The sequence below is a fragment of the Terrapene carolina genome, unplaced genomic scaffold (assembly GCF_002925995.2).
Source record: "Terrapene carolina triunguis isolate 2854851 unplaced genomic scaffold, T_m_triunguis-2.0 Scaffold113, whole genome shotgun sequence".
Lineage (NCBI taxonomy): Eukaryota > Metazoa > Chordata > Testudines > Emydidae > Terrapene > Terrapene triunguis.
Window position 1 is genome coordinate 28,222,798 of NW_020664464.1, and position 22,088 is coordinate 28,244,885.

Sequence of the window (22,088 nt, forward strand, 5' to 3'; positions counted from 1 at the left end):
CCCTGCAAAATTAGTAATCAAATAGAAAGACCACAGTGCATTTGTCAACATGATAAACCCCCACCAGAATACCTTTTTTCATCCCAATGTATGGGATTTCAGGAAAAGTGCAATTGAATGTTTTTTGCATCCCACTTTTTTCTAAAGCTCAAAATGAGGAAGGAACGACTTCCTGGATTACAACACCAGCAGGAAAATCATCAAATCTATAGTAATTCATGGAATTCATAAATAAATGCTGACATTCAGCAATCAAGCAGAGGTCTCATAATGTACTGGGATAAAAATAATCACTTGTATAGCAAAAGATGCTTTTTATTATGTTACTGGTTTTTGCCCCTAAATCAGTGATACTCAACCTGCAGTTGTAGTGCTGGATGCATCTTTAGTGGAGTCCATATAACTGAAGTGGTCCTTTTGCTCTCCCTTGTCTACCACGTGGCAGAGGACAGAATGATATCCAAATGGATCAGAACTGCTTGGAGACACCCTGTCCTACAGGCAGCCAGGAAGGAGCAAAAAGGGACTGAAAGGAGAAACACTTTCCTTCCTTCCTTTCAGTAGCAGGAGTATGAAGAGTGAAGATATGTACTCTTCTTCTAGCAACCAAATGTGTGAAATGAAAGCAAGCGTGAGAGATGAAATACTATGTTGCAGTCACAGAAAGCCACAACATATTTATGGTGGAATATCCTAACGTAGTATAGTGATGCTTTCATCACGATCTTGAGCTGCAATAACATGATGTCAGGATCTCATACAGAGAGTATTTATGGCTGTGTGACACCATTGAATAAGAAAGTGTCTCTGTAGCTGTTCTTAAATGTTCTTTAAAACCTCTTTGCCTCAGCAATTCTGCAAATAGTTACAGAGTTAAAATATCTCTGTTTCAGGACTTTGCCTGGTTGGCTTTTCTCCTTTAGATGTTTTTGCTGCAGTTGGAGACATTTCTGAACCTCTAATTCCACTAAGGAAGGGGTTTGTGTGCGGGGTATCAAACACAAATTCCAATTGTAAATGGTTGAATAGCTACAGTTATTATGAGATAATGAGTATGTTCTGAAATCTGGGTGTAGGCTGCACATCACAGAAGCAGAGGTTATGGTGCATTGACCGTAACCAGCTTGCTGGCTTCAGCCCAGTAGCTCATTAAAAGTGGTGTTATGCTTTGATGCGAACTATATTGTTCATCTCAATGAACTTAGCCTTTACATCTTCTCTTTCTGAATAACTCTTGTTTTTTATGTTTATGTTTGACAAATAGTCTCACTGTCTTGTGTATTTGGGTAACAAAGATTATATAGTTTAATGTTGCACATGCATGTGAATCACATCTATTAACATTAGACAGGCCCCCAACCTTCAAAAATAAATGCTCTTGTAAGTTTTTACCCTCTCTGCCACTTCTCATTTATGACCAAATTGTATCTGACAGGTTGGTTCATCATTTGAGGTATAAGTAAATCATGAGGAATTAGTTACTGGTAATTCTCGGATATTACTGTCTTTATGAAATGTAATGTAGTAATAAGTACAGTATATAGTATTTGAAAATTACATACAAAAATCTAAATTTAAAAATGTAAAGGATGCAAAGTCAAGCAATCAAATGTTAGAAAATGCCAAAATTAAGGCATTTTTTGCCTTTGCATATGCATTGTGAAACAGTCTTTAACTAGCCAATCACATACTATTTTTTCCTGCATTATGCCTGCTCTTGCCCTGTGCACACACAATGCGTCCAGAGGTCCCCTAACAATCTATTAATTGTTTTCACTTTCAGATAGCTGGTCACCAGCAAAACATTTAGAAAAGCTAATTTCAACTGAAAACTTAGGGCCAAATTAAGGCTCCAAAAGGAGCTAATATGGCTGCCCCTAGTGGAGCCTTTGTTTGTCCCAAAGTTTTCAGATGAAATTGGCTTTTCTAAATGTTTTGCTGATGACCAATTATCTGAAAGTGAAAATAATTAATAGATTTTAAGGTCACAAGGGGACCACTGTTAGGCTTCCTGTATAGCACAGGTCATTGAATATCACACAGTGACTTCTGCATGAAGCCCAGAAACTTGTGGTTGAACTGGAACATGGGTAAAAATTTGAAAAGCATTGACATGACTGGGAGTCAGTAGTACTAAGGCTTCTCAGTGCGTAAATGAGACTTAGACGCCTAAATCACTTAGGTGCTTTTGCAAATTTAACCTTTTGTCTTTTAGAAACATATTTCTTCTTGATTTAATGACTCCCAAGTGATGGAGAATCCACCACATCCCATGGAAGGTTGTACTAATGGTTAATTAGCCTTAACTGCTGGAAATTGTGCCTTATTTTCTCATAATGTTAGTAGTATGGAAACTTAACACCAGAAACTATAAATCCGTTTTCACTTTGTTTTAATGCTGATGTAATGACTGAAAGAAAAGCTTAGTAACATTTCAACATTGTCTCAGTATTCAGTGGTAAGTATTCACACAAAAAGTTATTTTGTCCCAGCTCCCCTATTTCACTGCAAGATGCACGAGGCTGCCAATAGTCAGTGTTTTACAGATTCGACGTAGGGAGAGATGTTTCTTGTTGTGCGAAACTACACATGTTGATTAAAATGGGTCCATTTTTCCCTTTTAAAAGTTCACCATGTATTGTGAAGATTTTCTTATGAACATTGCTGTGCTGGTAAAGTCTAACAGAGGAGGTTTGCTGTCACACCCTGCACTAATTGATTCCACTAAATGCTGGAAAAAAGCTTATATACAAGTAACTGAATTAATCTAAATATATCACCACTGCAAATCCACACTCTAGGAGTCACATGCCTTGCCTTGAAAGCCAGGGGTCAACAGATTGTAGTAAAAGCCATTAGGGTTGTCTACATCCTGCATCCTCAAGATGTCCTGGAAGAGAGGGAGTAGTAGTCCCCTATATCTCCCTGAGTTCCTCGCCATTTCAATTACAAAAATCTCTGAAGGAGAGAGGGGAATAGGAGAGACCAGTGTGGATCCTTAGAGTTAATGTATTCAACAAAACCTAGTTACTGTTAAGTTACTTTCAGTTTCCCTAGTAAAATTGCCTCTGTAGATCCTCAACTGTAGGAGATTAGAAAGTAGTAACAAATCTCAAGAAGTAGGGTGAGGAGTGCTGCTTAAACAGAAAATGAAGGCCTGCTCTCCCAAACTCAACATCTGATCTATCTCCAAATGGAACAAATAATGATATATAGAAGTGTGAATGAATTTCTGAGTGGCAGCTGCACTTATTGGCAAATTTGCTTTTAAATTTTACTTAGACAAACCACAGTTTCCTATCAATACTAGAATTGACTGGAAGAGCTCTTGGAAAGCTGAGGAAACTTAAAAAATAATTATTGAGGGACTTATACATATTCTTTACAAATGCATAATTTGTTTCATGTTTAGCGGAATTTAAGACCATATGTGGGAACATTCCTGGCTTCACCTTTGACATCCATACTGGCAAAGCTGTTGGTAAGTTTTATTAAATGTATTTTCAACAAGTAATTTTTTGCAGCATGGTGTGTCATAGCAATATAATAATACTGCCATGAACACTGTATACCAACTGTATGTAATAAAACTCTAATTCCATCATGGGGTTCTGGTGACATCATAAATTGCAAGAGTATGTGGTTTGTTCAGGTCACTAGAACTCATGTTTACTTGGATTTATAATGAATGTTATTTTAATATAACAGTTGTATGAAAAAATCTCCCTTCCCGCAACTGGCATTTTACGTGCTTCCCTCTCTCCCTTTGGAGCTGTATAACCGTCTGCCTTTCTCTGCTACATCCTGACAATATCAGAAAAGTTCAGAAAGTTTAGAATAAGATTTTTATTATATATCTCAGTTTTTATTAAGTATTTTTCTATTGCCAGGTCTTCTTATGACTGCTACCATTCCTTTCCCTCTCCATCCCAGTACATGGTTATGACTGATAGACGCTTTAAAAGAATAATTGTTATGCTATACAAAGCACACGGGATCTTTTAAGGAGGGAAAGGCAAATACACCGCATTTATTGAAAATACAACAGTTAGCATATGCTTTTCAGTATCTCACACACACACTCACACACTCCTGCCAGTTGATGTTTATAGTTACCAGTCTGTTGTAGCTCGAGTCAATCTAATGGCCAGTTAGATTGAGCACGAGTGAGGAGCTGGGCTCTGTCAGTTGCGATCCGATGCTCCGAGGCGTTGCAGGACTGAACCCAGAGTTCCATGGCAAAACACCCCGGCTTTATAGTTGTAAATTCCCATCTGAGTCCATGCATTTCGCAATGTCATTGTGTAATCATTAGTCCTTACGTGGTGTTCATCTTGGGTTTTTCTGCTGTTATCATTTGATGGTTATTGTCAGGCTTCCCATCATTATCTCCTATTTGTTGTCTCGCCTTCGGGGGTGCCTGCCTCACCTCTGAGGTCGTCAATGCTGCTAACATGTTTAGCATCGCATACAATGGATGTTTTCTGATAGACTTGGAAAGACCAGGAGACAATCACTTTTTCTTGACCATCTGGACATTTGTGATGGGTTTCACACCTTATCTTTTCCTGATGCATGCATTCCTCATTCACACAAACAATCTCTTACAGAAACCTTCAAAGGTATACGGACAGCAGTATTTTATATTCAGCAGAATACACTGTAAATCAAGCCTTGCTAAATCTTATAACTAAAACAATTCACATTGGGGCTTCAGGGCCTCAATATTCTTCTAATCTCCTTAACATAGATACAATACAAGATCCTGTCTCTTACTTACTAAAACCTTAAAACAAAGAAATGTATATTTAACTAGAGTGCCTAATTTGTAATACATATAGGAAACCATAGTAGACATTATAACTTATCCTAAAACAAAAGGGTGACCATAATCAGTCATATGGATTGTTCTGGCCTGTCATTCCTTTCTGCTATTCAAAAAGGGTGGCTGGCAGGATGAAATCAAATCATACATTGATTCTCATAGTACAATTATAAATTCCTGCTCCTACATAATTACCTATAAGAAACTTCCCTCTTAAGTTTCTTTGGGACTTTTCTGCATGCATAATACTTTATATACTGGAAACAGATATTTAATATTCAGTGTTATCCCATTCCCATATCTCTTTTCTTCCTTCTTTCAGCTTCATAGCTGATTTAATAATCCAAATCTTGAGCTTCTTTACTGAATATCATATAATTTATTTGCCCCATCTCTCACAACAGCAGTATGTTTAGGTTTTTATATATATATATATATATAGATAGAGATAGAGAGAGAGAGAGAGAGAGAGAGAGAGAGAAACAGCATAGTGAAATATAGAGAATCCATGTGGTACATAAAGCCTTACAATACTCTGTGTGACTAATGTATATTCACTTTCAGATATTGATGAATGTAAGGAGATCCCAGGGATCTGTGCAAATGGTGTTTGCATTAACCAGATTGGCAGTTTCCGCTGTGAATGTCCCACAGGATTCAGCTACAGTGACCTACTCTTGGTCTGTGAAGGTGATCTGAATGAGAGGTTTTTTTCTGTTTTGTCCCCACAAGCATGCTTATTGTAAAGGAGCATCAGGGCATAAGTCCAGTGCAATTAATACCTTAGGAGGAACAGGTTGTGAGCATTCTTTCAATGGTTATCTCATAATGACCTTAGTAGGTACTTGTCTTTAAAGAAATAAATGTATGTGCCAGCCAATTTCTGACACAGGTTTTGTTATATTGGTTTTCATGCAACCTACTAACTCTTAAACATGTTTCCTTAACAGTCCTTTCTCCTTTCTAGACCAGGCATTGTTTTGTTTTCTTATTTACCTTTGGGAGTGAATTTAGCACTCCTGAATATGAGGGAATAACAGCACTCTCTTGAACACCACACTTTTGCAAATGCATCTCATTCCTGATCTACTCTACCAGTACTCTCCTAGGTAGAGACATATTAGTCATATCCAGTTGTGCAATGTTGTTATGACAATAAAACATGGGAATTAGAATTAGATCACTATAATAATTTTCACTTTTGCCCTAACCTTGGATTTGAGTTCAAGTCTAGAGGTGAAATCCTGCTTCTGTGGGAATTTTGCCATAGCTTCAGAGGAGTCAAGATTTCACCCCAGAAGATTAAAACACTAACACACTGCACCACTTTCCTAGTGTTTTAATTAAATTATTATTTTAATTATATAAAGTTACATAGGTATATTTATTTACCCAGACATTTATTTAATTAATTTATTTATTTACACAGACTTTTACAGTTCCATTGTCAACACAATACAGAGGGGCTGTTGTATTAATTTAGATGGAATATATGGGCCCAGCGAGTTAAAGATGTTAACATGATTGTGGAAACTGTTTAATGTTAAAAAGTTTTAAACAAGGTTTGGGGTTTGGTATACAGAGACCGTAGACTACTTAATTTGATAGCAAACACACAGGTCAGAACATGTCTCAAGATTAGGATGAAGAAGATCTGGGGTCTGAGGTGATGGGAGAGGAGGGCAGCCATGATGGGGCATCCTTCCCCTTCTCTTGTCTTTTCATCAGCCAGTGTCATGGTAACCAACTTTTCTCCCCAGACTCTTCTTTTTTTTTTTTTTTTTAAAGGACCCATCCCCTCATTATTTTGTTTACCAATTAGGCCTAATTTATGACACATCAATTTTGCTTCATTGATTTCCAGTTCCAGGATTTTTTTGTTTACCAGGCATGATTTTAACACATTCCTTGAGTTATGTTGGTAGGTCTTTTTGTTTTGCTTTTGTACCTTTTTCATGAATTTTTTTGTTTATAGGTTGTTGTGACATTTTATGAACTTTGATTTTCTTTACAGTTGAGCTCACAATTAGGGCAAATTTGTAGACCAAATTATTGCAACATAATCCCTTTTTTATGAACCAGTTCCACCTCAGGTCAGACTTTGGTTCATAAAATTTCAATTACAAACAAAAATCTTATTTTACTTTGAGCATATACGGGGGAGAAAAGGCACTTGGCTATATTTTTAATTGCAAATATTGCAATTTTTTTATTTTAAAACTGGAATTTAAAAAAATTATATAATTAAATATTACAAAAATTACAGTAAAACCTTTCAGATAGTAACAAAGCTACAAACTTGCAACTTTATTTATAGCTAAAACAAAACTTAGATCTGGTACTCTTATATGTTTTAAGATGTTTAAAAACAAACTGGCTTTTATTACTTTTTTGGCTGTATGCCCAGAATGGGTAAAAATGGAAAAGACTTTCTTTACCCCCCCCCCTCCCCTCCGGTGACACAGTTAAAACTATTTAAAGTTGCACATTTACATAACTGTAAAAAATTTAATTCATGAGTGGTTAAACTTGCTTATTTGGGGAAAAACTTTACCCCGATGGCATGTTTACCTAAGTATGTTGCCCTTTATAAAAAGAAGAAACAAAATGATGTCTTTGGAACCTCTTTTGCATTCATGAGCCTTTTGCAACGTCCAAGGGTGGTAAAAATTTGCAAGCATTTTTAGACTGACAGATCCTGCCCACCTGCTTCATCAACATTTGTGAGGCCAACATGGCCATTGTGGCAATTTACCCCACTATGGGGATCCAACCTGTAAATACTAGCATCGTCCTATCTTACATGCACAAAACAACAGCAATAATTATTGACATTAAAAACTAAACAGGAAAAATTAATTGCAAAACCCAAAACAATCACAAGAAGGTTTGGTTCTGCAAAACTCCTTGTTTTAGGGGGGCTTCTTGAAATTTAATTCACAGTCAGTGCAGTAGCAGTGCTGAATTAAGCTGGCGTTCTGCTAACAGGAGGGTTTACCCAACATGTACTTTTAGTAAAAATTGCTACACTATAACTACACTTCCTTTTTGCCACTTTTAAAAAATGCCTTTACATTAAACCTATGACATTTTTACCATTTACAAAAACTACAACCCCTAAAATAAAAGAAAAAGGGAAAACAAAACAAAGCACATGTAAAAAGATTAAAAATGAAGTGCTATAATACAATTGATAACTCTTTTAAAAAAAAATTAAAATCATGCAAAGCAAACTGTTAAATTACATTCTGATACTTCTGGGGTTTTCCTCCAGTTTAAGGCTGATTTTTAACACATTTTTGACAACTGAAGTTGTTATACTGTAAAAATATGGCTTTTATTAAAAAATTGGCAAACTTTTTCCTTTCCCTGCTGCCCCACATTTTGTACACCCTTTGCAACTTACCCACACTTTCTCGTAAGGATTTTTTAAATACACTGTTTGACTTCTGCATTGTATCAATAACTTAAATTCCCAATTTTATGTTTATAAACCCTTGTTTTTTTAAACTAACTTTAAAACAATTGTCTGTTTGCCAAGTTGCCAGCTTTTTAAGTACATATTAACCCTTTAGATTCACCTAGGGACATAAAATGTTGTATTAATTTAGATAGAATCTATGGACCCAAAGAGTCAAAAGTGTTAACGTGACTTTGAAACTGTTCAGCATTAAACAGTTTTTAAAAAGATTAGGGTTTGACACTGACCTTAGCCTGCTTAGTACCTTGGCAAACACACCATTTAAAAATCATTTTAACCTTATCTTAAAGATACAGAAAAGACAGAAAAGCAATTAAAGAAATGTAATGTGTTAAATAAGGCTTTTAGTTTACTAACACTCTTTGGGATATTTTCCCTTTATCTGGAGAGAGATTTTAGAAAGAAAAAAAACCCTTGTTTGACTGGATTTTTTTAAGATGCCATTAAAGATGGTAATAACTGTCCTTTTGTGGGGAGAGAAATAGTTAGTTGAAACGGGCTGCATGTGTTGTTATTGCTATTGTTGTTAAAGTCAGATTCCATTTCCTAAGACGATAAAACAAGACAAACACACATGAAAGGGGAGAGAAAAGAACAACAAAGAGAAAATGCAGCCACTGTCTCCTGGGGTTGACTTTCACAGTTTCACTTACAACCTTACCACTGGAAAAGGACAGGCACCACGTATGGTCTTATCAGGCACTCCCTGACTTAGCAAACTTGTACCAGAATTGGGGCTGCTTGGGGCACTGCTTTTTGCTACCTCTTTATGAGCACAGACTTACAGCTGTGTTACAAGATATACAGTCCTGACCAACTAAACCAGACTCCTATTAGACGAAAGGAAAAAGGGGAGAGAGAGATGAAAGAGAAGACATAAGGTAGAGAAGGAAAAGGACATTGGGACAGATGGTGTTTGAGATTTAGCTGGTGGTAGCGGTGTCATCTGGGTCTCTTGCTCTAGCCCGGGCTGGTCAGGACATCTCTCAGGATTAGGTTGAATCAGATCCTAGGTCTCAGGAGATGGTGGGAATAGCAGCCATGATGATGAAGCTTGCTCCAGTTACCAATTTTTCTCCCAAAGAAATTTTTTTAAGGACCCAAAAAGGGTTTATTAATTAGGCCTAATTTCTAATTTCAGTTCATTGATTTTCAGTTCTGCACTTTTTTGGCTTACCAAGCATGATTTTAACACGCTCCCTGAGTTATATTAGTAGGCATTTTTGTTTGGACTAATTTAGTCTTTTTGTTTTGCTTTTGCACCTTTTTTCATTAACATATGTTGTTATAGGTTATTGTAACATGTCTTGAATTTTTACTTACATTTATAGTTAAGCTTACAATTAGGGCAAATTTGTAGGCCCAGTTATTGCAACAGGGCTTAGATCCATAATGTCTGATTCTCTCCTAACCCCAGTTTTTCATTGATGGAATTCTATTAGCTGCAGTTCATTCTATTGACTAGCTTACACTGGTGCAAGTGAGAGGAAAATCAGGATCAGAATCTCCATTCTCCATGTTATCCTTCCATGGCACTAAAAATATTTGCACTCTAGACCAAATAAATATATTGTGGTACTTGACATTTGAATTAGGATTCTTTATGTTTCAGATATTGATGAGTGCAGCAATGGAGACAATCTCTGTCAGCGAAATGCAGACTGTATCAACAGTCCTGGGAGTTACCGCTGTGAATGTGCTGCAGGTTTCAAACTTTCACCTAATGGTGCCTGTATTGGTAAGAAATCAATTGATTCCACTGCTTTGCTTGAATCCATTTGTATCTATCACATTTACATGTTTCCTGTTGAGATGCAAGAGAAACCATTTTTTTTTAGTTTGCTTGTAAAAACTATGTAAAAACTTTATGCTCTAGCCATATTTCTCTGTTCATAATAATAAGAAACTCCATGAGATTTTAAAACAACTTTCTTGAGGTCAAGCTATTGCTTGCTAGAATATGTTTGAGACCTCAAAATGTATAGACAAAAAGAAAGTTCCTATAAAAACAGTTTTGTAATGATTCAGTTTTGGTTATGGATAATTCTGAGCATGATTTAAATAATTTACTAACTTTGTAAAAACATGTTTGTGAAAAATGAATGAAAAAAATAAAGTATGTCATGTGTTTTATATTTTTGTTATAGATCGCAATGAATGTTTGGAAATTCCTAATGTTTGCAGTCATGGCATGTGTGTAGACATGCAAGGAGGTTACCAGTGCATCTGTCACAATGGTTTTAAGGCATCCCAAGACCAAACCATGTGCATGGGTATGGAAGGGATATGCTTTGAATTCTAGACAATGGAATGTATCTAGAATTTGAATTGTATTAGGAGGTTACATTCCTATTAAAGTACTGATTTCATATATTAAGTATCAATTAGACAAATTAGAATTTCCTTTAAGAAAGTGCAAAGTGCTTTGGAGTAGCCACAGGGCCACACATCACTGGGCCACATCTTCAGGGCCACACATCACTGAATAAAATATAAAATCAGTGTTCACAAAGATATGTGATGATGAATGTCTTCATATTGAAGGGAATTTAATATGATTAAATCCTTATTCTCATTGTGCTCATATGGTGATGTGAAAGAGATGTCACTAAGATACATAAATCACAAAACCAAAGGTTCTTGTTCTTGACCTTTTGGTCTGTTTAGATTTTTAAAATTGTAGACATTATATTATTATGAAAAGGTAATGCATGTATGCAGCTCCTTTTATGTCACTGTTTGGTTAATGCTTTGAGAAAACAGCCAAATATAGCTACTGCAGCTTTTGTAAATAAGCTCTCGTGTAAATTCTGGCTCTAAATAGGAATTCAGTGTCCCTCTGGAAATATAGGCGGTGTTCCAATTTTCTTATTATTCAAATATTGGAAACTTCTTCATATGCTGCTGTGTGTCCATGTGTGTCTTCCTTTTCTCAATTTTTTTTAAACTGAATCACATTCAAATTATTTGTGCAGGGTACTTGGCAACTGACTCGTTCTTAGTCCAAATATCCAAACTTCGATTATTTAAAAAAGTAACAATATTTCATAACTTTAAACTAACAGTTTTTACGGTTTCAAACATAAATCCTGAAAACAATTGCATATGGTAAAAATATCCCTATAATCCTGCCAACTGTTACAAAAAATTTCAAGTCTCACCTTCCACATTACAAAAAATAAATTTAAAAATTCTGCAAAAAATCATGAAAACTGCCATTTTTTCTTAAAAACACACTAGAAACTAATACTTGAATAAAGAGCGTTTTCAAGACCCTTTTGTGTGCATACCACATTAACAAACAATTGGGAAGACAAGTTCCTGTCTACAAATTTCTTTGTCTTTGCAGATGTTGATGAATGTGAACGCCATCCCTGTGGAAATGGAACTTGTAAAAACACAGTTGGATCATATAACTGTCTTTGTTACCCAGGATTTGAGCTCACTCATAATAATGACTGTATGGGTAAGTACTTTAATCCAAACTTTAATTTAATTGCTGCTGATTTGGTGTCACATATGGTTGTATTTAAAGAAACGTAAAAAACCCCAAAACCATAGTCGGAGCTGATCAGGGTACTAGCAAAGGCAAGGAAGTGCAGAAAATGATATTGTTACCTCATCTGTGCACTTCTGTAGATAACACTTTCTCAAGAAATCATTATTTTGGATATCATTTAAACAATTTTCTTGTTTCATTCTTTAAAAAGATGCAAGCCCTCATTCTTTGGTACACTGGGAGAGCTTTGCTCTGCTCTGATAGTGCAAAGCAGTCCCAGCCACTGGAGGATTCCTCTACATTGAGAAACCTTTGAGTAGTGTAGCCATAGTGGCTTTTGTGCCATCCGCCTCTCTTGGCTTCTGGTGTAGAAGGAAAGGAGGCATGACTGATACTCCCTTATACTCTACTGATCCCCAACTGCTGTGACAGTCCTTGGGGGCCATTGGCAACCAGCATAAATCACATCAGGGACTGGTCCAGCATCTTCAGGGGTTGCAAATATGTCTCAAAGTATCTTTTGCATCACTCCTCACTCCCACTGGAGACTTGTGCTGAGCATTCTTCAGCCATAGTAATGATTCAGGGCCATTACTGTAAATGATACTTCATCCCATGTTGTATGGCACTCTTCCTTATTTACAATACGTTATTTACAATTGGGCGTTTGCCCAATGCATTAATAACATCTAAATCAGTGGTTCTCAATGGTCCCTTGCGTCCCAGTCAGCACACAGCTGCGGCCCGAGTGACATTCTCAGGGCTGTAACTAGGGTGAGGTGGGAGGGGCACCTGACCTGGGCGCAGAACCAGCCGGGGGGTGCAAAAATGGGTGGCACAGGATCAGGCCCAACGGTGTCAGCCCCTTACCCCAGCAGGATTGGGCCCAACAGCATTGACAGGAGGCCAGGATGCTCATCACCCCCCTACCCTGCAAGATCGCAGGTCCAGTGACCCCGGCTGGAGCAGGCTCCCTGGCACCAGGACTGCAGTGGCAGGTGGACAGGGTGGGTTGCACAGCTGAGCTATGTGTCAGAGTACAGGTGCAGAGTGGGTGGTGCAGGGGTGGGAGTGCTAGGGTCGTGGGAGTCGCAGGCAGGGTCTGGGGCAAGGAGTGGGAGTGCAGGGAGTTAGGGCCATGGGAGAGGGTGCAGTTGGTGCATGAGGGACAGACTGGTGGCTGGGGGCAGTCCTTGGGGGAGATTGATGCTGGGGGCAGTTGCTGGGCAGGGGGGGCTGCTGGAGGAGCAGTCCCTGGGAGGGGCATTCTGCCCTGGAGAGGGCACCCTGTCTCTACAGGGCAGGCATGTGTGCCAGCCCAGTGTTGGTGGGGGTCTGAATGCTGGGGAGCAGTCCCTGGGTGGGGGGGCTAGATGACTGCAGGGCAGTCATCTTTGCAGGCAGGCTCTGGGGCTATGCTCCCTGGGCACTCAGACCAGCTCTGCGGAAGTGAGGGTGGCAGTACACCATGCCATGCTACCCTTACAGTAAATTAATTAATTTTAACAGTGAATGTTTTGCCTTATTTTGCTAAATTATAATGCTCTTGGTAGACATTTGCCAGTGTTGAAAGAAAGGTACAATATCTATTTGAATCATATTGCTATCATATAACAAATACTAAAGCTTATTTTTTGTAGATGTACAGGTAGTATATATATTGTGTGGATGCAGCCCACATAACACATAGAGAGCTGCATATGCGGCCCACAATGTTAAATAGGTTGAGAACCACTGATTCAAATAAATAATTTTCTTCATTTGCGTTTTTTCTAAGTTAGCTCACTTCAGTACCTCTTTTCATTCATGTTCATACATTGCAAAAGTGTTCATGATATCACTGTCTATACGTTATTTTTTCCTTTTTGATCAAGTCACATAGCATTCGTCTGGAAACTTGGGTTCTGGACCCCTTCTTGTTGTTGTTAAGACTTCCTCCCCTCCCTTTATACTTCCTACCCCTAGACTAATAGCTTGTCACCAGCCCACCTCAGATTTTCATAGCTGAACTTCCATACCAGTGTAAAAGAGGGAGTGTCCTCAGTACTAGGGAAAGAGGGAAACCCCAGTACCAAGGAAGCAGTCTCGATTGGCCTCCCAAACTCTCTTGCCCTCCCAAGATTACTTCACTTACCCACAGTCACCACTGTTTCCAGAGTACAGCTAAGCTTTTGATAGTTTTGTACAACCATGGTTCCTGGATCATCTTTTTTAAGAGGGAGATTAAAGCCTTCGTGGGGTGGAGAACAGACTAGGTCAGTTGACATCCTCTCCTTTAAGGGGGAAGTAAGAGCCTTCACACAGGCTGAACAGGTGGAAAAAAGTCTTTAAATTCCTTCCAACTCCCGGAGAAAACCAAAACACAGTCTATAAATCATTTTTACATCCTTTTCTCCCCCAGCAGAAGGAAAAAAGCAAAACTTGCTGCACATGGGCAACAGAATGCAGCTTTAAACAGAACAAAATCTACAGCACTGAACTGAAGTCCCTTCGGTGTGGCAGAATGGCTGTTGATCCACTCCCAGTAGCCCCAGCAGCTATGCTCCTCTCTCATAATGGCTCCATGCTGTTTTCAAGGAGGCTAACAAGCTCAAGTTGATTCATAGCCCAGGGTCATTCATTACTATTCGCCTTCCTGGCCTGGAGCCCCATGGCATTCTCCCTTAGCCATGTCCCGGCCCACTGAAGGATAGAATAGCTCATCACAAGGAGATAATAACCAACTACAAATATTTGAATGGAGTGAACAGCATGGAAAGAGAAAAATGGTTCATGCGCTGTAACCAGTAACACAGAAATTGTCATACTGCATCAGATCAGTGTTCCATTTAGGTCAGTATTCTGTTATCAACAGAAACCAGAATGAGATGTTTCAGAGGACGGTTGAAACCTCTGCAGTAAACAATAAGGATTATATACCTGATAGAAGAAGCATTTAATCTTCAAGTCTCAAATTAAAATATTTTAAATAACAAAGCATAAGTTGTCTCTAAACCAACTAGAATTAACAGCTAGCTTCTTATTCTACCGAACACACACTCTTTTCCTTCCATCCACCCCATACTTTCCCATCTGCACTGTTGTTGTACACTTGTCTTTTTAAATCTATGTTACTAAAATGGCTCTGTAGAGCTAATTGGGCATTTCCAATGCTCAGTCTCCCACTTGTCATGGTCTCCTGAACTACAGAATCAGCTTGCAGGACGCAGGATGATTCAGTGCTGACTGCATCTGGCTAAGAGAGGTGAAAACATTATCTACTACATTTCCAAAAACGTGAAAAATAACAAAACAAGTTCAGTGAAAACCTGAGCACATCTAAAACGCCAGGTAAAATGCAAAATGCTCCATGGAACATTTTCTTCTCTGTGTCTGAAGGTAGTATCGCACAAAGAATCACTTGGCAGCAACTGAACATATCCAGATGCAGTAGCTGATGTAATGCTGCAAGTTTAAAAATTGTAATACCCTATAAAATGGGGTGTTGTTTAAATAGAACATATGCCTTAATGTACTGAAGTGAGAGTTACTTTCCACTAGCTGCCAACAGTTCCCTTGCTGCTCAGGATTTGTCTCTTCCATGGAATTATATATTGCAACTTCAGTGTGTTTATATGATACTGTGTCTGCATATACATTCTAACTGTTAGACGTCTTGGAAAGGCTCAACCTCTCGTTTATTTACAGATATTGATGAGTGCAGTTCCTTCTTTGGTCAGGTGTGCAGAAATGGACGATGTTTTAATGAAATTGGTTCTTTCAAATGTTTATGTAATGAAGGATATGAACTTACTCCGGATGGCAAGAATTGCATTGGTATGTACTAAACCAACTGGAGATTCCAAACTAGCTCAGTGGTTTGAGCATTGGCCTGCTAAACCCAGGGTTGTGAGTTCAATCCTTGAGGGGGCCACTTAGGGATCTGGGGCAAAATCAGTACTTGGTCCTGCTAGTGAAGGCAGGGGGCTGGACTTGATGACCTTTCAGGGTCCCTTCCAGTTCTATGAGATAGGTATATCTCCATATATTATTAAAAAAGAAATAATCAAACTGTTGGCCCCATTTAGAAGTAAATATTACAATCTGAATATCCAAGATAGAATATTGAGAACAAAAGATTTACATTAAGAAAATTGGTGGCAAAAGCTTGAGGGTTTAGAATAATGTCATTTGTTTTCCTTTCCCTAGCTTGTTTAAGTTGATGAAGTCAGGAAAGAAGGCTCATAAAAGACAACCCTCTGGCTTACATCTCTGTTGTGGATGACAATATTATCAGCCATTGTTACATAAACATAAATAATTCACTGTTGCATTAATTTCAAAATTTCCAAATCCTTATATATTCTATTTATTCTTTTAAGATACTAATGAGTGTATGGCACTTCCTGGTGCATGCTTTCCTGGTACTTGTCAGAATTTGGAAGGGTCATTCAGATGCATCTGCCCACCAGGATATGAAGTGAAAAGTGAAAGCTGTATTGGTAAGGCTAACTGTTAGTGTTACTTCGGAATGATTTACCAATATAGTAGAATTTCTGGTGCAAACTTGATGAAAAACATGTAAATATTGTTGATGAAAAGCCTCCTCTATTTTAGCAAGTCATGATGGCCCGGAATGTGTAATAAGGAATAAGCGCAGCCATCAGCAGCTGTCCTTTTAGTCAGCAGGCAAGATATGATGAGCTGTGGTGAGAGAAAAGGATGTAAGAACTCTATTTTTTAATTTGGATGAATGAAAAACATTTTTTGTCAAATGCTCAAAGAATTTACAGTGACTTTTTCTTTTCCTAATCTTTTTTCCAAATGTAAAAAGAGAGATTATCTACTGAATATATACAGTGAGTACAAAAATTGTAATTTTTGGCAAGCAGTACATTAAACCAGCTATTAGAAGTATCTCGTATCATAGAATTTGAAGTTTAAAAATCTTAATTAAACTATTGAGCTACTCTTCCCTATGGAAACAGAGTTTTCTAAATCAGTTTCTCATACCAGATGTTTTCTGTTTTTGAGTTTTACAGCCCGTGGGAGCATGTGCATCAAGATTTCAATCCCACATTCATAGCAGAGATGACGAAACAGATCTTTGTTTCAGTTTTAGAATATCTTTGAGAACCCTGTTGAAAATCAGTTCAACACTTTAACATCACCTTTCTTTTCTTGTTTTGTGGAGGAGAAATACAGAGCTCTGCTCCAGTGCAGCAAGGAATTGAAACCATAGTTACCAAATTAGAAACAATACCAAAACAAGTTCAGTCCTCATCAGGAAAACTAAGAGGGCTACCATGAACCTAAAAGTGTGTGTGTGTATGTATGTGTATATATATATATATATATATATAATGAAGTCAGTGAGAGACTTGCTCAAGTAAGGACTGAAGAAAACCTCTGTTCATACTTTAAGATTTAGTCTGTAACAATTTAATCTATCTAAATCTAGGAACAGAGGCGGATCTCAAAGACACTGTAGATTTTCCTCTTTTAAAAGTATGATGTATTTTCTAAGATCACAAGTTTTTCATGCCAGTATCATTCTACATGGTTCAGTTTGCCTGCCGACTTTGCAGCTTCTTGTGGCTGCTGCTGCTGCCTATATTAACAACTGAGTTTGAGATGAGTCCAAATCACCGACAGTGATAAAATCCTTCCAAATGAAAGTTGTTGCGTCCCCAGGAATATCACTGTTTAAGACCATGTTTAATTTCCTCTCAGTGTCTTGTATGTTTTAGGACAACACCACAATAAAAGTATCAAATATTCCCTTTAATCAACCTTTGCAGTTCCAACAAAAAACAGAATCGCAAATTCCTACTTTCTTCATCCTGCTGGGTTAAAAAAATTCTATTAATATTTTGACTTATATCACAATGTTTTGCATTCAGTTTATTTAATGTTGCTTTTCTAATGTGCAGCCTTCTTTGTAATGCTCTGTTACTGTATCTGAAATTTGTTTATTATTGCTAAATTCAATTCATTTACAGCTGTGCAACTAGAGCTAGATGTGTGAATGAAGGCAGAGTTACTCCTGGGGGGTTTCTTTGTCAAAAAATTAAAAATTATGCAAAATTCTGCAGATTTTATTTGTCAAAATAATGCAATATAGTCACACCCGTTTCAATTGTTTTGGTAAGTTATTTAAACTACAATACAGAAAAAAGTCACAATAACTATTCAGCATTTCCTAAACACATGAAAGATAAGTTACAAATACTTGGTAACTAATACCCTGCATTCCAGTTATAATCCTGGATTTTCATTTAAATTACATTACAGAACACCAAACGGGGAGGGAAAAGGTAGAATGTCATTATAAATTGCTCTGACTTTCACACATGAAAGTCATACAGTTTTGCTAATCATTGTCCTGGACCTAGCTGGGTACTTTGGGAAGTGCTTGGTTCTGATTATCCTGACGTTTATTTACCTGCTTGGTAAATGTTTTATTTGCCCTCAAAAGTCTTTTTTTTTAAATGGGTAAGTAAAAATCTAACTCCATTGTGCCACTTTGGCACAGGAAAAAAAGTGAGAAAGTGCATAGATCTTCCTAGCTGATTCCCTTACGGTCATTTATAAGGCTTTACATTACTCTGGCAATGTAGGGGCCTTAAAACGTCTACAAATTTTTATGCTCCTGGGGGAACTGACTGAGAACGGGAACAGTTAACTAACAATGGAATAATTAACAATGTTACTATGCAGACCGGTTGCTACATTTCTTCCTCAGAGAATGAGATCAATTAACCATCAACAGCAACATTAACAAAATGTGTTTCTTTTTTTTACAAAAGCTATTTTCTTTAACTTAAAAACAAACAATTTTCAGTAACATGATACTAATATTTAATTGTTTTTTTCAATTCTCAAGAAATTACATTTTACTAGGCAGGGGGACTGCTACACTTCTGCCTCCGGGACAGAGCCTTCCTCCTGGATAACAAAAAGACCTACCCTCCTCCATGCCCCCGGAGCCACAGTATCAAGAGAAGGGGACAGTCTCTCTCGCTTGTTGGCCAGCCTTGCCCCCTGACAGTAATCAACGTGTCCCCTGCATGCACGCACACCGATCCCCCCTTCCTACCAGAGTGATTTGCATCTCTGAAGCTGCTCCAGGCAGGCTGGGCTGCCGGAGAAGAGACACATGTGCCCCCGCAGATTTCTTTTGCATTTTTCTGCATGGGGGGAACAGAAATATGTGGGCCATATGAATTCTGCACCCCCACATTGGCACAGAATTCTGTCAGGAGTACAGTGTGTCTCCTTGCATGTGCAATTACATCAGATGTTGTACCATAAGTCAGTAATTATTGTATTTTTTTCTAAATGTCATTATTTTTCATCATTCTCTCTCAAGATCTGGAGAGCATTTTGATCCTCTAATGAGATTTGATTTGACTAGAGGTCATGAGACAGAGTTACAACATGCATGACCCCTGTGAGAAGCAAAGACTAATTAGGGGAGCTGGTCAGGCTTTTAGGTTGACCACCTGGAAGTCAACCCAGGCCTCCAAAACTTCTGGACCCATATTGCTTGTTGAAATAAATGTGAGACAGTATCTATTTTATAAATTTTATTAAAACTGTTAAACTAAAATCAAATCACCAACGATAAATTATTAATATTAAAATAAGAATACAGTATTACAGCTATCAAATAAGAATCAAATCAATTCAAGCCAGAAACAGGTTCTTAGAGTATCCTATGATGTTTAGAACAGCAGATCTATGAATTTTGCAGTTGTTTGAAACTTTCCTAATTGAGAATGTCTGACCTTCCCCAAGAAGTTCAGGTAATGGCTATCAGCTTGCCTTTTGAGGGTTTGGATCTTTCTAGTTCCATGCTGGAGAATCTGAAAAGGACCAGAAACACAAGAAGATCCCTAGGGTTCACCCATTTCACCTAGACTTCATCTTTTAAAATATGTGACTACTGGGAAATTATCAAAATAGTCCATTATAACCAGGTGATCATGTCTTCCCAAAGTTGAGTATGTCAATTCTGACTTTGCTGCATGAAATTGTGAGTTCCTATCGAATCATTGGTTCTTTCTGCTGGGAATCTCTGTACTTCTGAAACGTTTCGCCGTTCTGCTCACCATTTCTTCAATGCCACTATTCATCTGTGGCCAGAATACAACTTCTCTAGCTCTTTTGATGTGGTCATTCCAAAGGTGCTCTTTGTGTATTCATTCCAATGTTTTTCTTTCTCATCACTCTGTAGGAACCACAATCTCTTGCGAGTGTGTCTGCCATTACTTAGTGGTATCCAGGTTAGAACTTCAGGGTCACATCATAGTTCTGTATTTTTTAAAGTAGTCACTATATCCTTGATAGTGCTTCTGCAAGCCACTTTTTGTGTATTGCAATCAGAGATTTATGATTACTTTCTGCTTTGAAGCTATGGCCATAAAATTGTGAAATCTAGTACATCCATATGCCAGACTTGGTCTCTTTTTTTCAATTTGCAGATACATCTTCTTTGCAGCCATTATAGCCATACATGCATATGAGACTGGTAATCAATCAGTTCCATAACACTGTAATAGTACTACTCCCAGCCCTCCTTTCAAAGAACAGGTGGAGAGTTTGATGTCTTTCAGGGACCCAGAAAATTGCAGCTCTGGAGCTATCATCAGAATGTTGTTTAAATCGTTGTACTCTCTTTTGTGCTCTGGCATCCATGCCCATTATGGTATCAGTGTTCACTTTCATGCCTGCTAGATTCTCTAACATCTGTCTCATAACATGAAATATTTCTGGAGCCTAATATATTCCCAAAGGCAGTTTTAGGAAGCAGTATCTGCCAAATTGTGTGTTGGAAATGCAGTTCTCCTTTGTTCCTGTGTGTGCTCCACCATAGAATGTGCATGTGTTTGTGCACTCTTGCGCAGAGATTTTAGTAGCAGAGTCCATGCCTGCACTCTATATATCCGTGGATTCTGATGCAAGGGTATAGGGAGAGGCAGGCATACCGCTGCTCCAGTTCCTTCTCAACTGCCCTTTGCTTAAGACAGAGCGTAGTGGAGTCCACTGTTAACTTCTCAGCTCTTATCTTTTTAAGAAAATAAGTATTTTATTTATTGTCTTCCTAATTGTTATATTTGTTTTTTATTTGCTTTAGCACATGTTTTTGTTTCTGCCTCTCTCCCCCAATCACTTTTCTTTTACCCTCACTCTGGTTGTCTACAGCCTCCCTGCTTGGGTTATGCCAAAGACCCAATGTTTTCAAACCCTGTCAGACCTGCCACAGGTCTTTCCCCTTCAGCAACAAGCATCCCAGCTGCCTTGGAGTCATATGACTCATCTAAGAGCAAGAGCACTGGGCTTAAAAGCAGATCTCACAAGCTGGGGGAGGATAGGTTGACGCTCCTCCTGATGGAGTGCTCGTTGAGACCTGTGGGGGGGGGGTCCAACTCCCTTCCCTCATATGTTGGCCTCAGTCACTTGATCCAGACTGGTCACTTCAAAAGACCATAAGGCAGATTCAGAAGTGAAACACATAGAGGAAGAAAACCCATTCCCCCAAGAGAGACTCTCCAAAAGGGGAAAGTCACTTCTTTAGGACAGGGAGCAAGGAGACTTTGCATCCCAGTATGAATACTGCTAAGGCTTCTGCAGGCCCCAGGACCAAGATACCAGTATCCACCAGAAAAGACTTTTGGTATGCCTCGTGCCGAGATGTCTTCTAACAAACCACCATGAGTGGCACCGTTGTTAGTACTGGAACTGGAGACCTCTAGGAGACTTCTTCAACCAGTGCTACAGTACTGCTCTTTTATGTATGCAGCCACAAGCAGCACATGGACCTTACCTTCTGTCCACCTCAGGTCACATGCATTCAGACTGTAATTTTTCATTGTCCCCAGTGCCATCTCAGGTTCCTGTTGAGCACTGTCCAGGCTCTCTGGTATGATCCAGGTTCCTCTCCTATGAAGCCCTCTTAGTTACAGAGGAACCTAGGTTTCCCCTCCTAAGGAGTACCCAAAAGGATCCCTCTGCTACCATCTCACCGTTTGGAGCCAGAGTGTCCTTAGGTTATCCTGCATCCCAGCATACAGTCTCCTCCCCCTTGGTACTGATATACAGCTCCTCTGCTGATCCCTGGGTCTTTTTAGTAGGACACGGAGAGGATACTTCCTCAGATTGGGATGTTTCCATCCAGAATTCTACCTCCTTTGCCGTCCAGCTCCATTCTGTGGAGGTATTGCCCTTTATGCACCACTGCAGTGGGCTTTCTGGAACCCACAGACCAGTATTATAGGATACCCTCCCATAAGAAGCCCCAT

General features: G+C 38.5%; 1 protein-coding gene across 1 annotated transcript in view; it reads left to right on the plus strand.

Moving 5' to 3' along the window:
* Window positions 1–22,088, plus strand: part of FBN2 (fibrillin 2) — a 250,004-nt gene that overhangs the window by 185,427 nt on the left and 42,489 nt on the right. The window contains exons 42-48 of the mRNA XM_024193355.3: window positions 3,413–3,481; window positions 5,390–5,515; window positions 9,919–10,044; window positions 10,454–10,579; window positions 11,656–11,772; window positions 15,493–15,621; window positions 16,167–16,286. Of these exons, the coding sequence (XP_024049123.1) occupies window positions 3,413–3,481; window positions 5,390–5,515; window positions 9,919–10,044; window positions 10,454–10,579; window positions 11,656–11,772; window positions 15,493–15,621; window positions 16,167–16,286 (813 nt within the window). The remainder of the gene's footprint in view (window positions 1–3,412; window positions 3,482–5,389; window positions 5,516–9,918; window positions 10,045–10,453; window positions 10,580–11,655; window positions 11,773–15,492; window positions 15,622–16,166; window positions 16,287–22,088) is intronic.